This window comes from Myotis nattereri (genome assembly GCF_964212035.1).
Source record: "Myotis nattereri genome assembly, chromosome: 13".
NCBI lineage: Eukaryota > Metazoa > Chordata > Mammalia > Chiroptera > Vespertilionidae > Myotis > Myotis nattereri.
Window position 1 is genome coordinate 3,726,532 of NC_138088.1, and position 27,088 is coordinate 3,753,619.

The following is a 27,088-nucleotide window of genomic DNA, read 5'->3' on the forward strand; positions in this document are numbered from 1 at the left end:
AATACATCTTTAATTTTACTTTGTAAGAATTAAAGCTTTTCTTTCTGACTACAGTCACATGGGATTTTTAGGTTAGTTTTTTTTTTTCTTTTAATTAAATCTTTATTGTTCAGATTATTACATTTGTTCCTCTTTTTTCCCCCCCATAACTCCCCTCCTCCCAGTTCCCACCCCACCCTCCGCCCTCACTCCCCACCCACTGTCCTCATCCATAGGTGCACGATTTTTGTCCAGTCTCTTCCCGCATCTCCCACACCCCTTTCCCCCCCAAGAATAGTCAGTCCATTCCCTTTCTATGTCCCTGATTCTATTATAATCAACAGTTCATTCTATTCATCAGATTATTTATTCACTTGATTCTTAGGTTCACTTGTTGATAGATGCATATTTGTTGTTCATAATTTGTATCTTTACCTTTTTCTTCCTCTTCTTCTTCTTAAAGGATACCTTTCAGCATTTCATATAATCCTGGTTTGGTGGTGATGAACTCCTTTAGCTTTTCCTTATCTGTGAAGCTCTTTATCTGACCTTCAATTCTGAATGATAGCTTTGCTGGATAAAGTAATCTTGGTTGTAGGTTCTTGGTATTCATCACTTTGAATATTTCTTGCCACTCCCTTCTGGCCTGCAAAGTTTCTGTTGAGAAATCAGCTGACAGTCGTATGGGTACTCCCTTGTAGGTAACTGAGTTTCTTTCTCTTGCTGCTTTTAAGAGTCTCTCTTTGTCTTTTGCTCTTGGCATTTTAATTATGATGTGTCTTGGTGTGGTCCTCTTTGGATTCCTTTTGTTTGGGGTTCTCCGCGCTTCTTGGACCTGTAAGTCCATTTCTTTCACCAGGTGGGGGAAGTTTTCTGTCATTATTTCTTCAAATAGGTTTTCAATATCTTGCTCTCTCTCATCTTCTGGCACCCCTATAATTCTGATGTTGGTACGCTTGAAGCTGTCCCAGAGGCTCCTTACACTATCCTCGCATTTTTGGATTCTTTTTTCATTTTGCTTTTCCGGTTGGGTGTTTTTTGCTTCCTCGCATTTCAAATCATTGACTTGATTCTTGCGCTCCTCTGGTCTGCTGTCGGGAGTCTGTATAATCGTTATTTCAGTCCGTGTATGCTTAATTTCTAGGTGGTTCCCCAATATACGATCGAGGGTCTCATTAGTTTTCTTGTAGATCTCATTAAGTTTATCGGCGGCTTCTAAACAGTTCTTGAGAGACCTTAAAAGTGTGGTTCTGAACTCTATATCTTCCATTGACAATTTTGTCCTGTTTCTTTGTCTCCGCATTTTGTTATGCTTCCTTGGTGCACCCCCTAGTGGTCTTTGTGCGCAGTCTTATAAACCTTGATTGTTGTAGCTAATACCAGGGAGGGTTTGACCTCCAGGCCAAGTGGCTATGAGAATCAGCTGTGTCAGCAGTGAGAGAACTTCTGTCCTCTAGGGAGGTGCTAATCTAGCCTTTGCCTGAGGCTATTGGCAAATGCCTCTGTGCAGGGCTTGGGCGGGGCGGGTCGCACAGGATCAACAGGGTGGGCCGGAGAGAGCAGTGATGGCGGCTCTCAGTCCTGTCCCCAGGGGCTCTGCCTCTCTGAGTCCCAGCAATGGCTGCAAAGCTCGGAGAGAAAGCTGCACTCGCTCTGACCGAAGCCAGACAGTCCCGCTTCTCCCGTTTGAGTCTGGGTCCCTAAAGACTCGCCCGGATTTGGAGCTCAGAGTCTGCGACTCCCTCCCGATTGAAAACGCCAACCGCGCCCTCCGCCGCCAGCCCGCTCTGCGCACTCCGCACCTCAGAATTTGACTTCAGCACTCCGCCTCCTCTGAGTGTCCGTATGCGTTTCTCTTTCTTCCTAGTTGTAGGACTTCCACTCAGCCAGCGTTCCTGTGGTTCTGGGTGATGTCCCTTCCGTTTTTTGGTTTCACTTTTGAAGTAGTTGTTCAAGGCAGCAAACTCCGGTGTTAACCTATGCCGCCATCTTGGTTCTCCTCCTACATTTTTGGATTCTTTTTTCATTTTGCTTTTCCGTTTGGGTGTTTTTTGCTTCCTCGCATTTCAAATCATTGACTTGATTCTTGAGCTCCTCTGTTCTGCTGTCGGGAGTCTGTATAATATTCTTTATTTCAGTCAGTGTATGCTTAATTTCTAGTTGGTTCCCCAATATAACATCGAGGGTCTCATTAGTTTTCTTGTAGATCTCATTAAGTTTATCGGCGGCTTCTAAACAGTTCTTGAGAGACCTTAAAAGTGTGGTTCTGAACTCTATATCTTCCATTGACAATTTTGTCCTGTTTCTTTGTCTCCGCATTTTGTTATGCTTCCTTGATGCACCCCCTAGTGGTCTTTGTTCGTGGTCTTATAGTTAAATCTTGATTGTTGTAGCTAATACCAGGGAGGGTTTGACCTCCAGGCCAAGTGGCTATGAGAATCAGCTGTGTCTGCAGTGAGAGAACTTCTGTCCTCTAGGGAGGTGCTAATCTGGCGTTTGCCTGAGGCCATCCGGCAAATGCCTCCGTGCAGGGCTTGGGCGGGGCAGGTCGCACAGGATCAACAGGGTGGGCCGGAGAGAGCAGTTATGGCTGCTCTCAGTCCTGTCCCCAGGGGCTCTGCCTCTCTGAGTCCCAGCACCCGCTGCAAAGCTCGGAGAGAAAGCTGCACTCGCTCTGACCGAAGCCAGGCAGTCCCGCTTCTCCCGGTTGAGTCTGGGTCCCTAAAGACTCGCCTGTATCTGGAGCTCAGAGTCTCTTTTAAGCTCTTTTTACGTAGCTAGCATTATCCTAATTCCAAAACCAGATAAAGACACTTACAAAGATCTCTCTCAAAAAACAAACAAAAATTAATAAAAATGTAAAAAAAAGGGGAGGTTGAGAGAACAAAGTTTTAGAAAGAAAAAAAAATACACTACTAAGAAAGAAAACTACAGGCCAATGTTCCTAATGAACACAGATGCTAATATCCTCAACAGAATATTAGCATTTCGGATCCAGCAATGTATTAAAAAGCTCATACAGTACCATAACCAAGTGAGATTTATTCCAGGGATGCAAGGCTGGTACAATATCCACAAATCAATAAATGTGAAACATTATATAAACAAAGTGAAAGATAAAACCCACATGATCATACTAATAGATGCAGAAAAAGCATTTGACAAAATCCAGCACCCTTTTTTGATAAAAATCTCAATAAAGTGGGAATAGAGGGATCATACTGAAATATAATAAAGGCCATTTATGACAAACCTGTAGCCAACATAAAACTCAATGGACAAAAAACTAAAACCATTTTCCTTAAGAACAGGAACAAGACAAGGATGTCCACTTTTACCACTCTCATTCACATAGTACTGGAAGTCCTAGCCACAGTAATCAGACAAGAAGAAGAAATAAAAGGCATCAAAATTGTAAAGGAGGAAGTAAAACTGTCATTATTCACAGATGACATGATACTGTACATAGAAAACCCTAAAGATTCCACCAGGAAACTACTAGTCTTAACAAATGAATTGGGCAAGGTAGCAGGATACAAAATCAACACCTAAAAATTGATGGCATTTTTATACACCAATAATGAACTCTAAGAAAGAGAAACAAAAAAGCAATCCCATTTACCATTGCAACAACAATAAAAGATACTTAGGAATAAACTTAACCAAGGAGGTGAAAGACCTGTACTTGGAAAACTATAGGACATTGAAAAAAGAAATAGAGGAAGATACAAACAAATGGAAGCATATACCATGTTCATGGATTGGAAGAACATCACTGAAATGTCTGTACTACCCAAAGCAATCTACAGATTCAATGCAATCCCTATTGAAATGCCAATGGCATACTTCATAAAGCTAGAACAAATACTCCAGAAGTTTATATGGAACCATAAAAGACCCCAAAATAGCTGCAGCAATCTTGAGAAAGAAGAACGAAGTTGGAGGGATCACAATATCCGATATCAAGCTATACTACAAAGCCATTATAACTAAAACAGCCTGTTATTGGCACAAGAACAGGCATATAGACCAATGGATTAGAACAGAGACTCCAGAAATTAACCCACACCATTATGGTCAACTAATATTTGACAGAGGAGGCAAGAGCATACAATGATATAAAGACAGACTCTTCAACAAATGGTGCTGGGAAAACTGGACAGACACATGTAAAAAAAAAAAAAGAAACTAGACCACCAACTTACACTATACACAAGAATGGATAAGAGACTTAAATGTAAGGCATGAAACCATAAAAACCTTAGAAGAAAACATAGGCAGAAAAATCTCAGACATCTTTAGTAGCAATATGTTTGCAGATACATCTAGGGCCTTGGTCGGCAAACTGTGGCTCTCGAGCCACATGCGGCTCTTTGGCCCCTTGAGTGTGGCTCTTCCTAAGCCTTAGGAGTACCCTAATTCAGTTAATAACACTTTACCTACCTATATAGTCTAAGTTTAAAAAAAATTGGCTCTCAAAAGAAATTTCAATCGTTGTACTGTTGATATTAGTTAAACTCTGTTGACTAATGAGTTTGCCGACCACTGATCTAGAGCAAAGGAAACTAAGGAGGAAATAAACAAATGGGACTACATAAAATAAGCTTCTGCACAGCAAAAGAAACCACCATAAAATTGAAACCGGAACTCACTGAATGGGAGAACATATTTGCCAATGATACATCTGATAAGGGGTTAATGACCAAAATATATAAGGTATTCATACAACTCAACAAAAGGAAGACAAACAATCCAATTAAAAAATGGGCAGAAGACCTGAATAGACATCTCTCCGAAAAGGACAAATGGTAAGAGGCACATGAAAAATGCTCAAAGTCACTAATCATCAGATAAATGCAAAATAAAACCAAATGATATATTTCCTCACACCTGCTAGAATGGCTATCATAAAAAAAAATCAACAAACAACAAGTGCTGGTGAGGATGTGGAGAAAAGGGAACACTAGTTCACTGCTGGTGGGAATGCAGATTGGTGCAGCCACTATGGGAAACAGTATGGAGTTTCCTCAAAAAATTAAAAATGGAACTTCCATTTGACCTAGCAATCCCAATTCTGGGAATATATCCTAAAAACCCCAAAACACCAATCAGAAAGAATATATGCAACCCTATGTTCATAGTGCAACATTTACAATAGCTAAGATTTGGAAAAAGCCCAAATGCCCATCAGTAGATAAATGTATAAAAAAGCTGTGATACATTTACGCCATGGAATACTATGAAGCTATTAAAAAGAGGGATCTCTTACCTTTTGGGACATATGGATGGACCTGGAAAATATTATACTAAGTGAAATAAGCCAAACTGAGAAAGACAAATATCACATGATCTCACTTATTTGTGGAATCTAGTGAACAAAATGAATTGACCAACAAAATAAGACCCAAAGCAAGGTGGCATGGAACAGACTCACATACACTGATGTGGGGTTGGCATATGAGAAGAGATAAACCAAAGAAGTTATATACTTATAGGCATAGCCTAGGGACACGGGCAATAAGGTATTGAAGACCTGGTAGGGTGGTTAGGGGCTGGAAGGAGGAGAAAAGGGCGGGGGGGGGGGGGGAAATGGGAGATATCTGTAATACTATCAACAATAAAAAATATATTTAAAAATGGAAAAAAATTAAAATAAAATAAAAAATCAACAAAATAGATGCTCACAGCTCTGATGATTAATGGTACCAAGTATATAGATAACCTCACCGGTTTGGGGGATGAGGCCGGCAATTGGTAGTATTCTTGCAAACCTCAGCTGTGCTCGATACTGGAAAGCCAGGCAAAAGCTTGGCACTATTACAATCAGCTCCTGGTAGGTTGTGTTCGGAGGCCCTTTTGCTGTTTTCATTCTCTTTATGTTCAACTATGAGGGCTGCATTTATAGTTTATATTGTTTATGTATTTTTAAGACAAATGGAGAGAGCACATGGAAATACAAGCAAGTTTTTCCTAACCTATTTCATTATTAAATGAAAAGAAGGAGAAAGGGAGATCAACTTGAAAGGATTTTCTAAGACAGGTTGCTCTTTTTAACAAAGCATAACAAAAGCCAGAGAAGGATCCTGTGTGCCTCCCTCCTTGTAAAGACAGGAAGATGCTCACTCATCACCACATCCTGCCCCCAGCAGAGGACCAGTGGCTTTAATCCCCTGAAAGCAGAGTCCACATTTGTAATGAACTTTAAATTTTTAAAAAAGGTGTATAAATTTACAAAATGTTAGGAGTTTGTTAGCATTCTTCTAAAAATTTTTTATTAATTGACGAGAGAGAGAGAGAGAGTGAGAGAGAGAGAGAGAGAGAGAGAGAGAGAGAGAGAGAGAGAGAGTTGTTGTTCCCCTTATTTTTGCATTCATTGGTTATTCTTGTGTGTGTCCTGCCAGGTATCAAAGCCACAAGCTTGGTGTATTGGGCCGAGACCCTAACCAACTGAACTACCTAGCCAGGACTCTTCTAAAATTATTAAATTCTTTCATTAAATAGTTTCATAGTGATTCAAAAGATGTGTGGGAATCTGTCATATAGAGTCTATGTGCTATAGTTTATTAGATGTGTTGATCACTACACACTCTTGGAATTCATATAAGGATACTAGTAGCCTGGTGCACGAAATTTGTGCACATTGAAAGGGAATTAATTAGAGGAATGTAATTTGGACTCACTATCTAATATCAATAATATGTGAGCCTGAGGCAGTCCACATTTCTGAAATTCAATGACATGAATTTTAGCTATTACTTTGCCAAATAAATGGACTTTACAGATATCATTTAAAAGAGCATTCAGCTTAATATTAAAAACTCTGGCTACCAAGTCAGGTCTGTTTGCAACTTTTTGCCAGCGTTGTAAATTGTTTGCAATATCTGCCCATTTGGGTTGCATGTCATGGTTACAAATAAATCGGGCTTGACATACTTCGTTACAATTGCCATAGCATCCTGATATTGCTGCTGCATATTTCTGGGACTACCCTCAGAAGATGATGGGAGTATTATCATTTTACCAATTGGCACATTGTCATTTTCAGATCTAGATTTGAGATAATCCATCAAACCACTATATTTTTCAACTCTCAACTTAGATTGGTTTGCTTTGATGAAATTTATCATTTTTAAATATGAATCCACGATAAACTGTTGAGTTAATTTTCCTGCATTTAAAATAGGATTGAACGTGTCCCGCACAGAGAGATGAAATCCATAGTACTGCATTTGTGTGACTCGTGTCCTTACATTTTGTCTAGTATTATTGTCGATTACATTGTTGTCTCTGAGTCTTAATGCAGTATCTCTTCCCCAGCCTTGAAAAAGAATAGGATATGTCATTGCATCTAATGTAGGAAACAGGATATTGATTTGTTTCATTTTAGTGGCATTTGGATTATTGGGATCTCGTTTACAATGAATGAGCAAGTCCCTTTCAAAAGGAGGTTCTCCATCTTCGTTTCTGAATATGACAGCAACCTTGGTTACACGGGGAGAATTATATCTACCTGGGTCACTGTTATGCTTGTATTTAATCGCCATTGTTACTTCTGTGGGAGCAATACCTTTTGCTGCTGCTTCAGATTGGGCTTCCTTTTCTACCTCATGTAGCATCTTGTACGATTTTGTTAATTCATTTATTTCATGCAGGAGGTTGTTGATGTTGATCATGAGTCTTTCTGAGCAGACCTGGTTTTCTGGCATTGCTAATCTTTTACTTGTAGCTTCGGCTGTATCCAAAATATAGAGTTGAGTAAACTCCCGAGAAGGATGTAAAGTTCCAGTACGGTGATAAAATTCTCCGTGGATTCTAAAACAGTATGGCCCATATCCTGATGGTGATGCAATATTTGCACCCATGGAAGCAAAAGCAAAAGAACTATTTATGGAACGAATATTTTCCATGAAATTTTTACTGTCAGAATCTTCGTTTGTCATTAATCTTTTTAAATATGCCGGGTAATCTGGAAAATATATATCATTTGGACAGACTTTCCCTTTGCTACAACATTGAGTAAATTTCCCATCGCATGGTTTTTCATCCGAGAAATTTAGTGATAGGCAAAATTCACATCGAACAGTCATTCCACCACAACTATGTTCGAGGATTGCATCCTCATGTACTCCAATTTCACTAAGAAGGCAGTAACTACCAGTATTGGTAGTACTTGTTGATGACTGTTCTCTAGACATATTCTGTCATCGCCACCACCTTCTTTCAACTTCAAAGGCACGTTGGTCTTTAGACATTTTCTGTCGATAACACTGGTGTTTTTCGGCATCAGAGCGACGTTTTTCCAGTAGCTGGTGTTCAGATACATTCTGCCACAAGCGCCTTCTTTCAAGATCAGACGCATGCTGCTCTGCAGATATTTTCTGTTGATAACGCCAGCATCTTTCGGCTACAGAGCTATGTTGTATCAACAGTTGTTCTTTAGACAACATCCCACCTCTCTACTCTTACGGTCTGAGATGCAGGTGAATGAGAGTCCTGGCTGTCAGGCCGCTGAGAGCTGTCTGACCAATGGCTGATTCAGGCTGATTCTGTGGGGGTGGGACTTCCTCCTCCCTGCTGTCAGTTTCCATAACTGTGATGAGGAAGCTGGGGTGACAGAGGGAGCTGTGCCCTCCAAGCCGCCCTCTCTCTCGCCCTGCTCTATGTCCAGCGGCCTCCTGCTCTGCCAAGTCCTCCAAACCTCTCGCTTTCTGCCGGCAAGGTCCCAGGAGCTGTGGGTGTGGCTAGGCACGGGTGGCCTTGGCTCCCTGACGGGCGAAAATCCTGGGAGCCCACGGGCGTGGCTACGGCCTTGCCTCCCGGGGCCAGCGAAAGTCCTGGGAGTCTGTGGGCATGGCTAGGCGCGAGCAGCCGTGCCTCCCCGACTGGTGAAAGACCCGGGAGCCTGCAGGCATAGCTACAGCCTCACCTCCTGGGGCCAGTGAAAGTCCCGGGAGCCCGCAGCCATGGCCTCCGTTGCCTCCTGGGGCGCTTGACACCTGCGTATGCAAATTAATTGCCATCTTTGTCAGATAATTTGCATAGTCATTCGGATTGGCTGGAGGGCGTGGCTTGTGGGCGTAGCTTGAGCGTAGTGGAGGCATGGTTAATTTGCATGTTTCTCTCTTATTATATAGGAGGATATGACTTTATTGGAAGAGATGGTGAAATAACCATTAGGTACTAAAGGACTAAAGCAAACTGAAAGACTTAGGAATAGGAAAGTAATCATTAATGGGACTCTCAAAGAGTTAACCAACCTGGCTGGTGTGGCTCAGTGTTTGAGCATTGAACTATGAACCAGGAGGTCACAGTTTGATTCCAGGTCAGGGCACATGCCTGCATTGTGGTCTCAATCCCCAGTGTGGGATGTGCAGGAGGCAGCTGATCAATGATTCGTTTTCATCATTGATGTTACTATCTCTCTTCCTCTCCCTTCCTCTCTTTAAAGATAGGAAGAAAAAAAACTCCTTTTAAAAACCAATTTTTTAATCAAGAAAACTTTTTTAAATAAAAATTTTCATTTTTTAAGACTTAGCCAGAAAAGAGAACAGAATAGTAGAATGATGAGTTCATAGCATGTACTACCTGATAAAAGGATGAAGAACAAATGCTTTAAAAAGGATTTAAATAGAATATGGAGAGGAAGGGAGAAGAATGCTCATATAAACTCACAGGCCTCACTAATATATAAGGCAAAGATAAATGAGATAAAAGAATGTCTGGCAGATAATAGATACTCAGGCTTCTTTTTGTTGTTTTGATTTTTAGTTTTTTTAAACAGGTGAATGCATGAGCCAATGAGTAGTGAACGAGCATGCTTGAGGTTCCTGGTGAGTCACACAGTTAGAAATGAGGACTCTCAGTGCTTATGTGGATAAATAACCAACTCCCAGAGTGTGGGTGATGATGGGAAGGAAATTGAAAAGGAAAATTAATCAGAGGATAAGCTAGCGGTGTATTATTTTTGGATAAAATATAGAATAGACAAATAACTTACCTCCTATTTGGCTTTTGATGATGATCGATTAAAAAGACAGAAAGTGGGTAGGGAGAGAAGGTACGTTAGCTAGTTTCAAGTGTTTGAAGGGATGTCTTCTAAGAGAGATTAAACTTATTTTGCATGATTCCAGAAGTCAGGGAGAAAAAAAAATCCACCTCTTCAGCCAAATTAGCCAAATAAATCTTCACTCTAAGTTGCAGGCAGATCATCCCTTACATTCTAGGGTCAATACTGAAGCCATACAGGAACAAGATGGGGTTGTCTGCTTTCACCACTCTTATTCAACATAGTACTAGAAGTCTTAACCACAGTGATCAGACAACAAGAAAAAATAAAAGGCATCCAAACTGGAAAAGAGGATGTAAAACTGTCATTATTCTCAGGTGACATGATATTGTACATAGAAAACCCTAAAGGATCCACCAAGAAACTACTAGATTTGATAAATTATTTTGGCAATGTAGCAGGATACAAAATGAACACTGAGAAATTGTTGGCATTTTTATACACCCATAATGAACTCTCAAAAAAAGAAACTAAACAAACAATCCCATTTACCATTGCAACAACAACAACAAAATTAAGATACTTAGGAATAAACATAATCAAGGAGGTAAAAGACCTGTACTTGGAAAACTATAGAATGTTTAGAAAAGAGCTAGAAGAAGATATACACAAGTAGAAGACTATACCATGTTCATGGATTGCTAGAATCAACATCAATAAAATGTCCATGCTACCCAAAGCAATCTATAGATTCAATGCAATTCCTATTAAAATACCCATGGCATATTTCACAGATCTAGAATAAATACCCAAAAAATTTATATGGAACCGAAAAAGACCTCAAATAGCCACAGCATTCTTAAGAACGAAGAAAAAACTTGGAGGGATCACAACATTGGATATCAAGCTACACTACAAAGCCACTGTACTCATAACAGCCTGGTATTGGTACAAGAACAGGCATATAGACGCATGGAACAGAACAGAGAACCCAGAAATCGACTCAAGCCATTATGCTCAATTAATATTTGACAAAAGAGGCAAGATCATACAATAGAGTAAAGACAGTCTCTTCAATAAATGGTGTGGGGAAAATTGGACAGGCAAGAAAAAAAAAGAAAAGAAAAGAAACTATACCACCAACTTACACCATACACAAGAATAAACTCAAAATGGATACAAGACTTAAATGTAAGTCATGAAACCATAAAAACCCTAGAAGAAACGTAGGCAGTAAAATCTTAGATATTTCACAAAGCATAATTTTCACTGATACAAGGCCCAGTGCAACAAAGGGAAAAAAATATACAAATGGAACGACATCAAAATAAACAGCTTCTGCACAGCAAAAGAAACCGGCATCAAAATGAAAGGGAACTCATTGTATGGGACAAAATATTTGCCAATGATATATCTGATAAAGGGCTAATTTCCAAAATACATAAAGCACTCATATAACGCAACAAAAGGAAAAGAAAGAATCCAATTAAAAAATATGCAGACACAATAAATAGAAACTTCTCCAAAGAGGATATACAAATGGCCTAGAAACATATAAAAATACTCAACGCCACTAATCATCAGAGACATGCAAATTAAAATGACACCTGCCAAATGGCTACCATCAATAAATCAACAAATGACAAGTGCTGACAAGGATGTGGAGAAAACAGAACCCTAGTGCACTGCTGGTGGGAATGCAGACTGGTGCAGCCACTGTGGAACACAGTATGGAGTTTCCTCAAAAAATTAAAAAATAGAACTCCCATTTGACCCAGTGATACCACTTGTAGGAATATCCTAAGAAGCCTGAAACACCGTTCAGAAAGAATATATGCACCCCTATTTCTATAGCAGCACAATTTACAATAGCTAAGATCTGTAAGCAGCCCAAGTGCCCATCAGCAGAGAGCAGATAAAAAAAGCTGTGGTACCTTTACACTGTACAGTTGTAAAAAGGAAATATCTCTTACCCTTTGAGGTAGCCTGGAGGGACCTGGAGAGTATTATGCTAAGTGAAATAAAGCCAGTCAGACAAAGACAAACATCACATGATCTCACATATCTAGAATCTAAGTAACAAAACAAACAGATGAATAAAATAGAGCCAGAGGATGGAGGCATGCAACAGGTTGAGAATTCTCAGAGGGAAGGGGGTGGGAGGGAAGAGATCAACCAAAGAACTTATATACATAAATGGACACAGACAATAGTGGGGTGAAGGCCTGGGGAGGGAGCAGGAGTGGGGGAATGGAGCTTCATTAGTGGGGAGGGCAGGGGACTTCTGTAATAATTTCAACAATAAAGATAAATTTAAAAAAATAATGAAGCCATAAGTGAGTGAGATTATTCAGGGAAAGAGTGAAAAATAGAAGAAAGACCAAGAACCAGATCTTGGGTGTAACTTACAAGTAACTATAAATCAACGACATAATTAACCATGTTTGTAAATGATAATTTTGTCCTATAATTTATCACTTTTTTTTTTGTAGGAGTGATTCTAGTCAAAGTCCAGATTTTAGAGCTAGTGTTTCATGCTACAACAGCCCAGCAGATAGTTATAAATGCTCACAGTTCTCTGAAGAGCATTTTCTCTTCTCTTCCCAACATCACGTATACTGGCTGTGCAAAGTGTGGATTGGAACTAGAAACAGATGAGAACAAGATCTACAAACAGTGTTTTAGCTGTTTGCCATGTACAACAAAGAAAATATACTACAGGTAAGGCAACTAAGTAAGTCAATCAGGTGGAAGACATTTATTTTTATAGGCATGGAAATGAGCAATAAATGACATATTTCAACTCTTACTTTCTAATGAGAACTAATTAGAGCTAATACAAGAGTACAGAATTTCCCAAGTGATAAATAGCTATTTATGAAAGCAAATATTGCCCAGTAATCATAACAGGATTTCTAAAAGCAGTAATTGGGACATTTTATTGTCTTGAAGAAACTATTCCAATTTCTTACTTGGTTTACACTTTTAACCAAGATCTAAATGTAGAAGCTCAGTCACCCACCTTAACAAATAATCAAAATTTAAAGGTATTATGTGATCTAACCTTTGAGTTGTGAATCTAGTAAGGCTTATAACCTTTCTGTACTTAAGTTTTCACAACTTCACATTAGAAAATATGGATCCCAAATGCTCTATGGTAAAATGACTAACCAACTCAGTGAAAAACACGTTGTTTTTCAAATAATAAAAGTTCAAATTCTTGCAAAATCTTTTTATTTTTGCCTTATAAATTCCATGCCTTTACAAAATAGCAGTGTTTATTTCAGAACCTTTTCATTCCACCTCCCCCAAGGCCCTGTGCCCATTGCAGTTGCCTCTCATTCCCCTTCCACACAACTCAGCTTTCGGATTGTTCCCGCTTTCTGTCTGTTATAAATAACACTGGTATGGACATTCATGTACAAATTATTGTGTGGATATATGTTTTCATTTCTTTTGGGATATACTCAGGAATAGAATTGCGGGATTATATGGTAACTCTTTGTTTAACCTTTTGAGGAACTGCCAAACTATTTACTGCACAATTTTACATTTTCACCAGCAATGTATGAGGGTTAGTTTCTCCGCATCCTTGCCAGCACTATGTATGTATATCCCTTTCTTTAAAAGTACATAGAGTGATATGATTCATATTGTTTGTTCATGTTATTTGTTCCTTAGAGAAAGTATATCATGGCTTGTCTTCTCTGATAGCACTTATAAATCTTCCTCATTCTTTTTGTGTATTTTTTAATCCTTACCTAAGAATATTTTTTATTTTTCTTCTTTTTTTTGTAATCCTTACCAGAGGATATTTTTCCACTGATTTTTCAAGAAAGTGGAAGGAAGGGGGAGAGACAGAGAGAGAGAAACATCGATGTGAGAGAGACACATCACTTGGTGTCTCCTGCACAAACCCTGACTGGGGCCCAGGATAGAGCGTGCAACCAAGGTACGTGCCCTTGACTGGAATCAAACCCAGGACCCTTTAGTCACTTTATCCAGTGAGCCAAACCGGCTAGGGCTCAAGGGTATTTTTCCATTGATTTTTTGAGAGAGTGGAAGGGTGGGGGAGAGACAGAGAGAGAGTAACATCCACATGAGAGAGACACAAGCTTCTCGTACTTGCCCCTGCTGGGTCTGGGGAACCTGCAACCAAGTTACGTGCCCTTGAATGGGGAATAGAACCTGAGACCCTTTGGTCCATGGGCCAGCGCTCTAACCACTAAGCAACTGACCAGGGCTCACTCATTCTTTTTAATGCCATGTAGTATACCATTGCATCATGTATTGAAAGTTATTTATCTACGTCCCTATTTAGTGACACGCCAAAGACTGTGTTTCTGATAGGAAAAAATCCAATGGAAAAAAAATAACTTGAAATTGTGATTGTGAAATATGTGGTTATCACCTTTATTTTTATTTCAAAAAATAATTTATACAGCAGTGTAAGTTGTTTTCTTATATTAGTATTTGAAGTTTTAAAATGAATATGGAATAAATCTAATTGATTATTTTATCATTTGAAACTCTTTTAAAAAAGCCCTTCTTTTGCCTGGCCCGCATAGCTCAGGGGTTGAGCATCAACCAGGAGGTCAGGGTTTGATTCCTGGTCAGGGCACATGCCTGGGTTGCGGGCGCAATCCTAGTGTGGGGCATGCAGGAGGCAGTGGATCAATGATTCTCCCTCGTCATTGATGTTCCTATCTCTCTCTCCCTCTTACTTTCTCTCTGAGATCAATAAAATATATTTTAAAAATAAAAATAATAAAACGCCCTTCTCTTATTTCCAAGATGTTTCAGAACATCCTAGAGTTGCTTTTGAAATTAAAATTAACCCTGCATAAAAACCTAGGGCTTTTTGAAATTATATTGCATTTATACATTTTTTAAAATATGAAAATCTTTTGAAGGTCATATGCTATTTACTCTTTTGTAGGCCAGCTTTAATGACCATAGCTGATGGACTATCTAAGCTCTGCGTTCATGTAGGATCAAAGGTGATGGAGAAGATTCTTCTCAACATTTCTCCTGACTGGCTCAGCAGAGTTATAGGTAAGGTGTCCCCAAGCCATGGAGAGATTAATTCATGTCAGGAGTGTAGAGTGTGTATTGGAACAGAAAGAACACTAGACTTTAAATTAAGGCTGAATTCTGTCAGTATAGAAGCAGAAGGATAATTTAGCTTGAGTGAAACACAAGAGAGTGTAAGGCAAAACTTGCTCTACACAGGTCTCAGCACATGAATAGAGGGAAACCAGCACCTAATCTCTTCTTACTCTAGGTGTCAGTTGGTAAGCAAAATCACTAGGATCTTAGTTTATTAAAAATTAATTTTATTGAGGTGACATTGTTTAATAATATTATATATATTCCAAGTGTACAATTTTCTAGTACATCATCTGTATATTTCACTGTGTGCTCACCACCTAAAGTCTACTCTCTTTAGTTATGATGCTAGGTAAAGTCAGTGGTTAACAACAAAGAGAAAATAACCCATTTGGCAGGCGATCCAACTTGATACCTTTCCTCATTAGTCTCAAGCAAATGAGGTAATCTGGTTCTATTGATTGCTCCCTCTTTATTTAAAAAATAATTTATTTTTTTATTTTTTTTATTTCAGAGAGGACGGGAGAGGGAGAGAGAGATAGAAACATCAATGATGAGATAGAATCATCATTGATTCAGCTGCCTCCTACACTCCCCACACTGGGGATCGAGCCCAAAACCCTTGACATGTGCTCTGACTGGGAATCGAACCATGACCTCCTGGGTCCTAGGTCAATGCTCAGCCACTGAGCCACGCCGGCCGGGCTAGTAATTTTTACTTGAATGCTGAACATTACATATAGAAAAATATAGCTGCGATAAACAGGTGTTTTTTTTTTTAACCTGGAAATGGGCATACCTGTTTTCCTAAACCTTTACTGGGGCAAAGGGTGAGCAGAGTAGAGTCACTCTTGTCAGACATTGAGTTGTGTTCAGGTTTGTTATTGCTGTCATTACCTTCAGGTCACCACTGGCTTCAAATTCCTCTAGCATAATCTTGTGTTTATGGTGGGGAGTGATTTTCTGGTTTTCCCCAATATTGCTGCTCTACCATCCACTTTAACCCTTCCCTCTGCACCTGGACCTCAGAGAGAGTTTATCTTCATGTTCTTGCACCTGCCCTGTTTGTATGCACTCTGTTTGTTGTTATTTGGTACATCCCAGTCTGGTGGTAGTGGCAGAAGTTAATTTCTTTCATTTATTTATTTATTGAATTTATTGGGGTGACATTAGTTAATAAAACCATACAGGTTTTACCTGACTGGAGTGGCTCAGTTGGTTAAGTGTAATCTTGTGCACCAAAAGGTTGCTGGTTTGATTCCCAGTCAGGGCACATGCCTGGGTTGCAGGTTTGATTCCAAGTTGGGAAGCATATGGAAGGCAGCTAATTGATGTTTCTCACATCGATATTTCCCTTTCTTCCTCCCTTCCTTCCTTCCTTCCTTCCTTCCTTCCTTCCTTCCTTCCTTTCTTCTTTCTTTCTTCCTTCCTTCCTTTCTCTCTCTCTCTCTCTCTCTCTCTCTCTCTCTCTCTCTCCCCCCCCCATATGCCCTTGGATGAGGATTAAAAAATAAAATAAAATATAAAAAAACAAATAAAAAAAACCCCACACAGGTTTCAAGTGTACAAGTCAGTCAAACATCATGTGCACACTGCATTGTGTGCTCACTGCCCAAAGTAAAGTATCTTTCCTTCCCCATTTACCCTCCCTTTGCCCACGTCCACCTCTTCCACCCCACTTTCTGTCTGGCTATCACCATACTCTTGTACATATCTGTATTGTGTATGTACATATTTTTTGCTTTATCCCTTCACCTTTTTTAACCCAGTCCCTCAACCCCCTACCCTCTGACAGCTGTCAGTCTGCTTTCTGTATGTATGGGCTGTTTCTATTTGGTTTGCTAATTTATTTTGTTCTTTTGATTCCACATATAAGTAAGATCATACAACATTTGTCTTTCTCTAACTGGCTTTTTTTCACTTAGCATAATAATCTCTAGGTCCATTCATGCTTTTGCAAAAGGTAAAATATCCTTTTTTACAGCCAAGTAGTATTCATGGTGTAAATGTACCACAGCTTTTTATCCACTCATCTACTGATGGGCACTTTGGCTGTTTCCACATCTTGGCTATTGTAAAAAAACGCTGCTCTGGGGAATTAAAAATGGCGGCAGAGTAATGGAAGCTACACTGATACTCTCCCAGGACCAAACTGGAAATACAACTAAAATACAGAAAAACCGCCCTAAAATATCAACTGAGGACTAGCTGGAGAGAATTCTGATAACCAAGGGCAGAAAGTGGAGACCGCATAGAGACTGGTAGGAAGTGTGGAGGTGCAACAGGGCTGGCCGGGCTCCCACAGGCAGCGCTGGGTGTCTGGAGGGACATCTCAGCTGTGGGGGTTCAACTGAGAACACTGAGGTCTGAACCCCAAGCTTGCTCCCCGATCCAGACCCCCAGCACTGAGGAAGGTGCCCACAGAGCACCTGGCTGTGAAAAGCAGCACGATTGCTGTCTGCTAGCCAGAGACAGTGGAAAAGGCAGGGACCCTCTTAAAGGGCCAACCCACAAAATTTTGTGTGCAGCCACTCACCTTGGGCTCTGGCAGAGGGAAGGAAGAATGGACTGGAGCTGTGTGAGCAGAGTCCAGAGTTGGGGGTCTGGGATTGGCGCTCAGAGGGCAGCCACCCGGTTTCCTGTGCCGAGTCATTCCCTCAGGCTGCAAAAAACATCTTTCTCCTATGGGTCTTTGCTGTCCAGGTGGTTTTTGCCTAGGGGAAAGGCAGTTATCACTCCCTGTTGGAAGAACTCTCACCCCACCATCTGGTCTAGCCTAAGGCTGATCAAAGCTGATAATAATCAGACTACAGGAGGACTGCAGGCAGATGTGGGTCTCTGGAAGCTTTGAGTCTTTGCGTGCTTTCCTTCTAGGCCTAGGGCTAGGAAATGCAGACCCTGTTCCACATCTTGGTCTCCTCCAAAGTCATCCAGCCCGAAAATGCCTTTCCTACTCAGCCTTAGGCTCCCTTCCTTGCCCAGGGAGGGACTAGCAGATCTCTAAAAGAATGTTCCTGGAGATAAAAAAAAAATGGTGGCAGAGTAAGTGAATACTGTGCATGGACATGTTCCCAGGACTGAACTGGAATTACAACTAAAATACAGAAAAACTGCCTGAGTAACCAATGGAAGACTCACTGAAGAGAACCCTGATACCTGAGGACTGAAAGTGGAGACTGCGTAGAGACTGGTAGGAGGGGTAGAGGTGTGAAAGGGCTGGCCAGGCTCCCACACACAGCAACTAAAGTTCTGGAGAGTTATCTTAGCTGTGGAGGGTTGCCACTGAGAACTCTGGGGTCTAATCCCCAAGATGGGCCCCCCAGAAGAGAATACCAGAACTGAAAAGGGTACCCGCATAGCTATGGCTGTGAAAAGCAGCAGAGTTGCTGTTGGTCAGGGAGAGATGGCTGAAAATTCAGGCACCTTATTAAAGGGGCAAGGCACAAAATTCCCTGTGGAGCCTCCCACCTTGTGCTCCAGAAAAGGGAGAGCAGAGTGGACTAGAGCTGTGCGAGCAGAAGCCAGGATAGGGGTCTCTGGGGTTAGAGCTCTGAAGGCAGACACCCAGGTTTCCTTTGCTGAGTCATTCCCTAATACAGTGGAGGACAATCATTCCCACACAGACATTTGCTATACAGGAGGCCTTTCCTGAGGGGAAGACAGGTGACCCACCCTATTGGAAAACACCTTGCCCCACAGTGCTGAGTTCTTGAGGCCACTTGAGGGACTGAAAATAATAATTAGCCTCCAGACAGAAGCAACTACCCCCACCCTGTTGAAAACTCTTGCCACATGTGAGGACAATTGCCAGAGGGCAATTCAAGTTGTAATTCTATCAATCTGTAGGCAGAGGTGATCTCTGGAGGCTTTGAGTCTTTGCCTGATCTAATTAGTCAGATAGCATTTTATACTGTCTTGCACTAGAGATTGAGAGGCGTAGCAGATCTACCTAATACATAGTCACAAACCCAAACAGGCAGCCAAAATGAGGAGAAAAAGAAACAGCCCCAAAATGAAAGAACAAGAGAATTCTCCAGAAGAAGGATAAATGAAATGGAGATAAGAAATTTATCTGATACAGCGTTCAGAGTAATGATGGTAAAGATGCTCAACAGCATAAAAAAAGATATAGTAACTATGAAAACAGAAATAATGATGTAGTACAAATAAAGAACACACTGGAAGGAATACACAGCAGATTAGGGGAAGCTAAGGATCAAATCAGTGAATTAGAAGACAGGGTTGAAAAAATCATTCAGAGAACCAAAAAGAAAAAACAATTAAAAAACAGGAGGACAGCTTAAGGGAGCTGTGGGCTAATGTGAAACAACAATATTCAAATAGCAGGTATGCCAGAAGAGGCAGAAAGGGAGAAAAGGATAGAGAATGTGTTTGAAGAAATAATGGCAGAAAACTTCCCTAACCTGGTAAAGGAATAAGTTCAGGAGGCACAGAGAACTCCAAGCAAGAAGAACCGAAACAGGCCCATGCCCAGACACTTATATTGCCAAAATTTAAAGACAAAGATAGAATCTTAAAGGCCGCAAGAGAAAAGCAAACTGTTACCTACAAAGAAGCTCCCATAAGGCTGACACCTGATTTCTCATCAGAAACTCTATATGCCAAAGGGAATGGCATGAAGTTGTCAAGGTAATGGAAAGCAAGGATTTAAAACCAGATTAGTATATCCAGCAAGGCTATCATTCAAAATAGACAGTCAAATAAAGGGCTTCCTAGACAAAAAAATGCTAAAGGGGTACATCACCACCAATTTAGCATTATAGGAAATGCTAAAGGGACTGCTTTAATGAGAAGAAGAAACACAGAGAGAAACCTAGGCATACATAATTAAAATGGCAAGAAATAAGTATCTGTCAATAATAACCCTAAATGTAAATGGATTAAATGCTCCAATCAAAAGGCATAGGGTAGCTGAATGGATACAAAAAAATGACCCAACTATATTCTGTCTACAAAAGACCCACCTCAGAACAAAAGACACACACAGGATGGGAGTGAAGGAATAGAAAAAAAATGTTTACATGCAAATGGAAAAGAAAAAAAAAAGCTGGTGTAGTAATACTCATATCCGACAAAATAGACTTCAAAATGAAGGCCATCACAAGAGACAATAGAAGTCACTACATAATACTAAAGGGATCAATCCAGCAAGAGGATATAACCCTGGTAAACATATATGCAAACAATATAAGAGCACCTAAATATATAAAAAAAACTTCTAGAGGACTTTAATGGAGAGATCGACAGCAATACAGTCATAGTAGAAGACTTTAACACCCCCCTGAATTCACTGGATAGATCTTCCAGACAAAAACTTAATAGGGAAACAGTGACTCTAAAGGACACACTGGATCAGATGGATTTAATGGACATTTATAGAACATTTCACCCCACAGCAGCAGAATATACATTCTTCTCAAGTGCACATGGTCATTTACAAAGATAGACCACATGTTAGGACACAAAACAAGTCTCTACAAGTTCAACAAGATTGAAATCATATCAAGCATCTTCTCAGATCACAGTGGAATGAAATTAGAAATCAAGTATGTAAAAACACCCCAAAACATTCAAACACATGGAGGCTAAATAGCATGTTATTAAACAACTAGTGGCCTGGTGCATGACCTGCTGGGAGGGCCCAGCCGGTCGGGGCCATTGTGGGCAGGCTGGCTGGGGCCGGGGGCCAGTCGGGGGCAGGGTTGTCCAGGGCAAGGGGCTGCAGGCAGTTTGCCAGCCAGCCCCACCCCTGATCGGGGTGAGAGTGCCTGCTGGGGGGTGGGGCCAGCCAGGTGTAGGGTCCCGGGCGATTTGCTGTCTGCCCCCACCCCTGATCAGGGTGTGGCGGGGGGGCTCACTGGGTGGCGGGACCGGCCAGGGCCAGGGGCCACCGGCATTCTGGTCTTTCTGCCATTCAGTCTATTTGCATATTACCCTTTTATTATATGGGATGAATGGGTTGCCAATGAAATCAAGAAACAAACAAAAAACTTCCTGGAAACGAATGAAAATGAACACACAGCAACCCCAAATCTCTATGACACAGCAAAAGCAGTACTGAGAGGGAAGTTCATAGCACTACAGGCATACCTCAAGAAATAAGAAAAATCAATAATAAACTATTTAGTGCTACAACTGAAAGAACTAGAAAGAGAACAGTAACAAAAGCCGAAAGTAAGTAGAAGGAAGGAAATAATAAAGTTTAGAGCAGAAATGAATAACACAGAGACTAAAAAAGATAGAAAAAAATCAATGTATCCAAGAGCTGTTTCTTTGAAAGAATAAACAAAATTGATGAACCGGTAGCCAGACTCTTCAAGAAACAAAGAGAGAGGACCCAAATAAATAAAATCAGAAATGAAAGTGAAGAAGTAACCACTGATGCCACAGAAATACAAAGGGTTGTAGGAAAATACTGTGAACAACTATATGCCAACAACCTGGACAATATGGATGCAATAGACAAATTGCTAGAAAAATACAATCTCCCAAAACTGAATCAGGAAGAATAAGAAAACCTGATTAGACCAATAAAACAGCTGATGAAATAGAAGCAACATTAAAAAAAAAAAAAAACTCCCAGCAAACAAAAGCCCAGGTTCAGAAAGATTCACAGGGGAATTTTACCAAACATTCAAGAAGAACTAACACCTATCTCCTCAAACTATTCCAAAAAATCCAAAAGGAAGGAACACTTCCAAACTCTTTTTATGAGGCCAGAATTATCCTAATTCCTAAACCAGATAAAGACACTACAAAGAAATAATTACAGGCCAATATCCCTGATGAACATAGATGCTAAAATCCTTCATCAAAAATATTAGCAAATCGGATCCAGCAATATATTATAAAGATCATACAGCATGACCAAGTGGGATTTATTCCAGGAATGCAAGGCTGGCACAATATTCGCAAATCAGTAAACTTGATACATCACAAAACAAATTGAAAGACAAAAGTCACATGATCATTATCAATAGACGCAGAAAAAGCATTTGACAAAATCCAACACCCATTTTTGATAAACCTTCTTAGCAAAGTGAGAATAGAGGAGCATATCTTAACATGATAAAGGCCATATTGACAAACCTATAGCAAGCATCATACTAAATGGGCAAAAACTAAAACCGTTTCCCTCAAGAACAGGAATAAGACTGGGATGTCCATCTTCACTACTCTTATTCAACATAATACTGGAAGCCCTAGCCACAGTGATCAGATAAGAAGAAGAAATAAAGGGCATCCAAATTGTAAAGGAGAAAGTAAAACACTCATTATTCGCAGATGACATGATATTGTACATAGAAATCCCTGAAGACTCCACCAAAACATTACTAGATTTAATGAATGAATTTGGCAATGTAGCAGGATACAAAATGAACACCCCAAAATCGATGACTTTTTCATACACCAATAATGAATTTTCAGAAAGAGAAACTAAGCAAGCTATCCCATTACTATTGCAACAAAAATTAAGATACTTAGGAATAAACTTAACCAAGGTGGCAAAAGACCTAAACTCAGAAAAGTATAGACGTTAAAAAAAGAGATAGAAGAAGATACAAATAAGTGGAAGGATATACCGTGTTATAGATTGGTAGAATCAACATCATTAATATGTCCATATTACCCCAGGCAATCTATAGATTCAATGCAATCCCTATTAAAATACCAACAGCATATTTCACAGATCTAGAACAAATACTCCAAAAAATTATATGGAACTAAAAAAGACCTCGAATAACTGCAGCAATCTTGTGAAAGAAGAACAAATTTGGAGGAATTACAATACCACATACCACGTTATAGGATGCATATATTCTTTCAAATGAGTATATCGGGTTTCTTCAGGTATATTCCCCAAAGTGGGATCACTGGATAAAAAGGAAGTTCTATTTTTAATATTTTTGAGGAAACTCCACACTGCTTTCCACAGTGGCTGTACCAGTCTGCATGCCCACCAGCAGTGCACCATAAGGGTTTCCTTTTCTGCACATCCTCACCAACACTTTTTTGTTGATTTATTGATGCTAGTCATTTTGACAGGCGTGAGGTAATATCTCATTGTGGTTTTAATTTGCATCTGTCTGATGATTAGTGATGTTGAGCATCTTTTCATATGACTATTGGCCATCTGAATGTCCTCTTTGGAGAAGTATCTATTTCTTTGTTCATTTTTTAAAAAAAATATATTTTATTGATTTTTTACAGAGAGGAAGGGAGAGGGAAAGAGAGTTAGAAACATCGATGAGAGAGAAACATCGATCAGCTGCCTCCTGCACACTCCCCACTGGGGATGTGCCCGCAACCAAGGTACATGCCCTTGACCAGAATCAAACCTGGGACCCTTGAGGCCGCAGGCCGATGCTCTATCCACTGAGCCAAACCGGTTAGGGCTCTTTGTTCATTTTTTAATTGTGTTGTTTTTTCTTTTTGGTGTTGAGTTGTATAAATTTTTTATATATTTTGGAAATTAACCCCCTATCAGATGTATCAACAAGTAAGTTCTTCCATTTGACTCAGTGCCTTTTCATTTTGTTGATTTTATTTTTTCTGTGCAAAAGGTTTTTAGGTTGTAGTCCCATTTCTTTATTTTTTTGCTTTTTTTCTCTTGCTCAAGGAGATATATTGGCAAAAATATTGCTACGAGTAATGCCTGAAATTTTACTGCTTATGTTTTCTTCTAGGATTTTTATGGTTTTAAGACTTACATTTAAGTCTTTTATACATTTTGTGTTTATTCTTGTGTATGGTCTAAGTTGGTGGTTGTTTCCTTTTTTTGCATGTACCAGTCAAATTTCCCTCCTGCCATTTATTGAAGAGACTGTCTTGGCTCCACTGTGTGTTCTTTCCTCCTTTGTCAAATATTAATTAACCATAAAGGCATGGGTTTATTTCCTGACTCTGTTCCATTGATCTATATGCCTGTTCTTATGCCAGTACCAGGCTGTTTTTAAAAATATATATATTTTTGTTGATTTTTAGAGAGAGGAAGGGACAGGGAGCAAGAGAGAATGAAACATTGATTTGGCTGCTTCCCTCATGCCTCACCACCAGGGATCAAGCCTGCAACCAGGGTACATTCCCTGACTGGGAATCGAGCTGGCAAGCTCGTCTCTTAAGTACTTGAGACGATGCCTAACCACCTGAGTCACACCAGCCAGGGCCAGCCTGGTTTTGATTACCATGGCCTTGTAGAACAGTTGGATATCAGGTAGTGTGATACCTCCAACTTTGTTCTTCTTGCTCAAAATTGTTGGGGCTATTTGGAGTCTTTGGTGGTTCTGTATAAATTTTTGGAATATTTGTTCTAGATCTGTGCAATATGTCATTGGTATTTTAATAGGAATTGCAATGAATCTATAGATTGCTTTGGGCAGTATGGACATTTTTTAAAAATTTTCACCTGAGGATATATTTTTATTTTATTTTATTTGTTTTGTTAATCCTTACCTGAGGAAATTTTTCCCCATTGTTCTTCAGAGAGAGTGGAACTGAGCTAGGGAAGGAGAGAGAAATAGATAGAAACAGAGAGAGAGACATTGATTTGAGAGAGACACATTGACTGGTTGCCTCCTGCATGCCCCCTGACCAGAAGTGGGGAGCAAACCCACAATCAAGGTATATGCCCTTGACTGGTAATTGAACCCATGATCCTTCATTTGATGCTCTAACTACTGAGCAACACCAGCCAGGATCCCTGTATATTATTATTATTATTTAATATTTCTTTAACAATTTCAGAGAGGAAGGGAAAAGGAAGGAGAGACAGCAATATCAGTGATGAGAAAGAATCATTTACTGGCTGCCTCCTGCACACCCACCACCAAGGATCAAACCCACAACCAGGCATGTGCCCTGAAAAGGAATCAAACCTCAACCTCCTGGTTCATATATCTACGCTAACCCACTGAGCCAGGGGGAAGAGTGAGCCTGCAGCGCGTGTTTCTGCCTGCGGGACAGGACACTGAGACTGTGCATGTTTCTGTTCTCCGCAGCCCCGCCCTCGGAGGTCACCTATGGCTTGGTTGCAGCAGACGTGCTCCACTCCTTGTTGGCAGCCTGCGGAGCACCCTGTGTCCTGAAGGTGCAGAGCCTCTTCGTGCTGGAGGAGAACAGTTACCCGCTGCAACAGCACCTCTCCTTGCTGGACTTCGTGCCTGCCTGGGAGCATGCTCTTAGCCCTCCCTGAGGCCAGTGGAGACCATGGCACTTCAAGGAGACCGCAGAAAAGGATTTGTTTCCAGCCCAATGAATGACAGGACTTTTGCTTGGGGTTTTTAAATACACAGGTGTGGGCAAAAGTAGGTTTATAGTTGTTCATATGGAAAATAATACAATAATTAATAAATCCTATATAATAAAACTATTTCCTGGGGGGGGTCGGGCCTAAGCTGGCAGGTGGACTGTCCCTGAAGTGTCCCAGACTGTGAGAGGATGCAGGTCGGCCTGAGGGACCTCCCCAAGTGCACGAATTTTGTGTACCGGGCATCTAGTAATATAAGAACACACTTTCACATGCAACTGTAACCCTATTTTTGCTCACCCTTGTATTTTATAAAGAGCTAAATAAAGATATTTAATAAAGAGCTAAATATGTAAAATAAAACATTTTTTTCTAAGAAAATTTTGTTGGGATTTTTGTTTTTGTGTTTTCCTCTCTTGCTTTTAGTGCAGTGATTTTCAACCTTTTTCATCTCATGGCACACATAAACACTAATTACTAAAATTTTGCTGATCTGACAAAAAATAGGTATAATTTGATTCATTCACACTGGACAACTATTGTGTTGGCTGTTGTCATTTTTATTTGACAGTCTAAGGGAAAAGAGAGCAGTGCCCCTGACTAAATAGTCAGGTGCTGCATGTTTTAAAAATTCTTGCAGCACACTGGGTGAAAATTGCTGTTCTAGAGAAATTATCTAGCAATAACGGCAATGTATTTCTGGGAATTGAAGGTTCACTTTCTATAGTCCTTGCCACAGTCTAGGTGCTGAGCTAAGTACTGCAGATGCAGGTTAACACTTCCTCAGGAACTCCTTTCTGCTCTACTCTCAAACTCTAGCTTTCCTTATTCCTCTTTCGTAAACTATCGCCATGAGATGATTTCCTTAATCATAACCACACGTAATAATGGGCTAGTTTGAATAAGCCCATGTTTAGACAAGTTCAAGATGAACATGTCTTTTTATGAAGCATTGAAAATGATGGAGACAAGGCCATGCTTCATTTTACAGAGGGAGGAAGCGCCACACTGCAAGCTGGGATCTGAGTGCCTTGCTGAACTGGCTTACCAACAAACATTTAGCAACTTTTGTTCTCATTGTGTTTGTCAGAGAAGCTCATATAAAATGGGAAAATGAGGAAATACGGAGTGGCACTTAACTTGTAAATATGGATGGAGTATGTTGTGACTTAATGGATTAATAATATTGTTTGAAAACAATGATGAAATTAACAAGTTTATTTTACTATGTCTGTGTTTTGTTAAATTCCTATAGTTCATTGAAATTATTTTCTCTAATTCAGGTTTTTTCCCTTTTTAAAAAAACTTTGATTCTCCCCAAAATAATATGCAACAATGTGTATGGGAGAGTGCAGACAAAAGTCCATTTTTCATTGTAGAGGGGTCCATGCCCTTCAATAAATCCTCAGAGGCATCTTTTTAAAAAAAAAAAAATTAAATCTTTATTGTTCGGATTATTACAGTTGTTCCTCCTTTTCCCCCCATAGCTCCCCTCCACCCGTTTCCCACCCCCCCCTCCACCCTCACCCCCCCCCAACTGTCCTCATCCATAGGTGCACGATTTTTGTTCAGTCTCTTTCTGCATCCCCCTCACCGCTTCCCCACCCCAAGAATAGTCAGTTCACTCCCTTTCTATGCCCCTGATTCTATTATAATCACCAGTATATTCTGTTCATCAGATTATTTAGTCACTTGATTTTTAGATTCACTTGTTGATAGATGTGTAT

General features: G+C 40.1%; 1 protein-coding gene across 1 annotated transcript in view; it reads left to right on the plus strand.

Moving 5' to 3' along the window:
• SHLD2 (shieldin complex subunit 2) overlaps window positions 1–26,782 on the plus strand; it is a 136,139-nt gene extending 109,357 nt beyond the window's left edge. The window contains exons 8-10 of the mRNA XM_081104829.1: window positions 12,478–12,706; window positions 14,925–15,040; window positions 25,114–26,782. Of these exons, the coding sequence (XP_080960955.1) occupies window positions 12,478–12,706; window positions 14,925–15,040; window positions 25,114–25,307 (539 nt within the window). The 3' untranslated portion in view covers window positions 25,308–26,782. The remainder of the gene's footprint in view (window positions 1–12,477; window positions 12,707–14,924; window positions 15,041–25,113) is intronic.
• The last annotated feature ends 306 nt before the right edge of the window (window positions 26,783–27,088 follow it).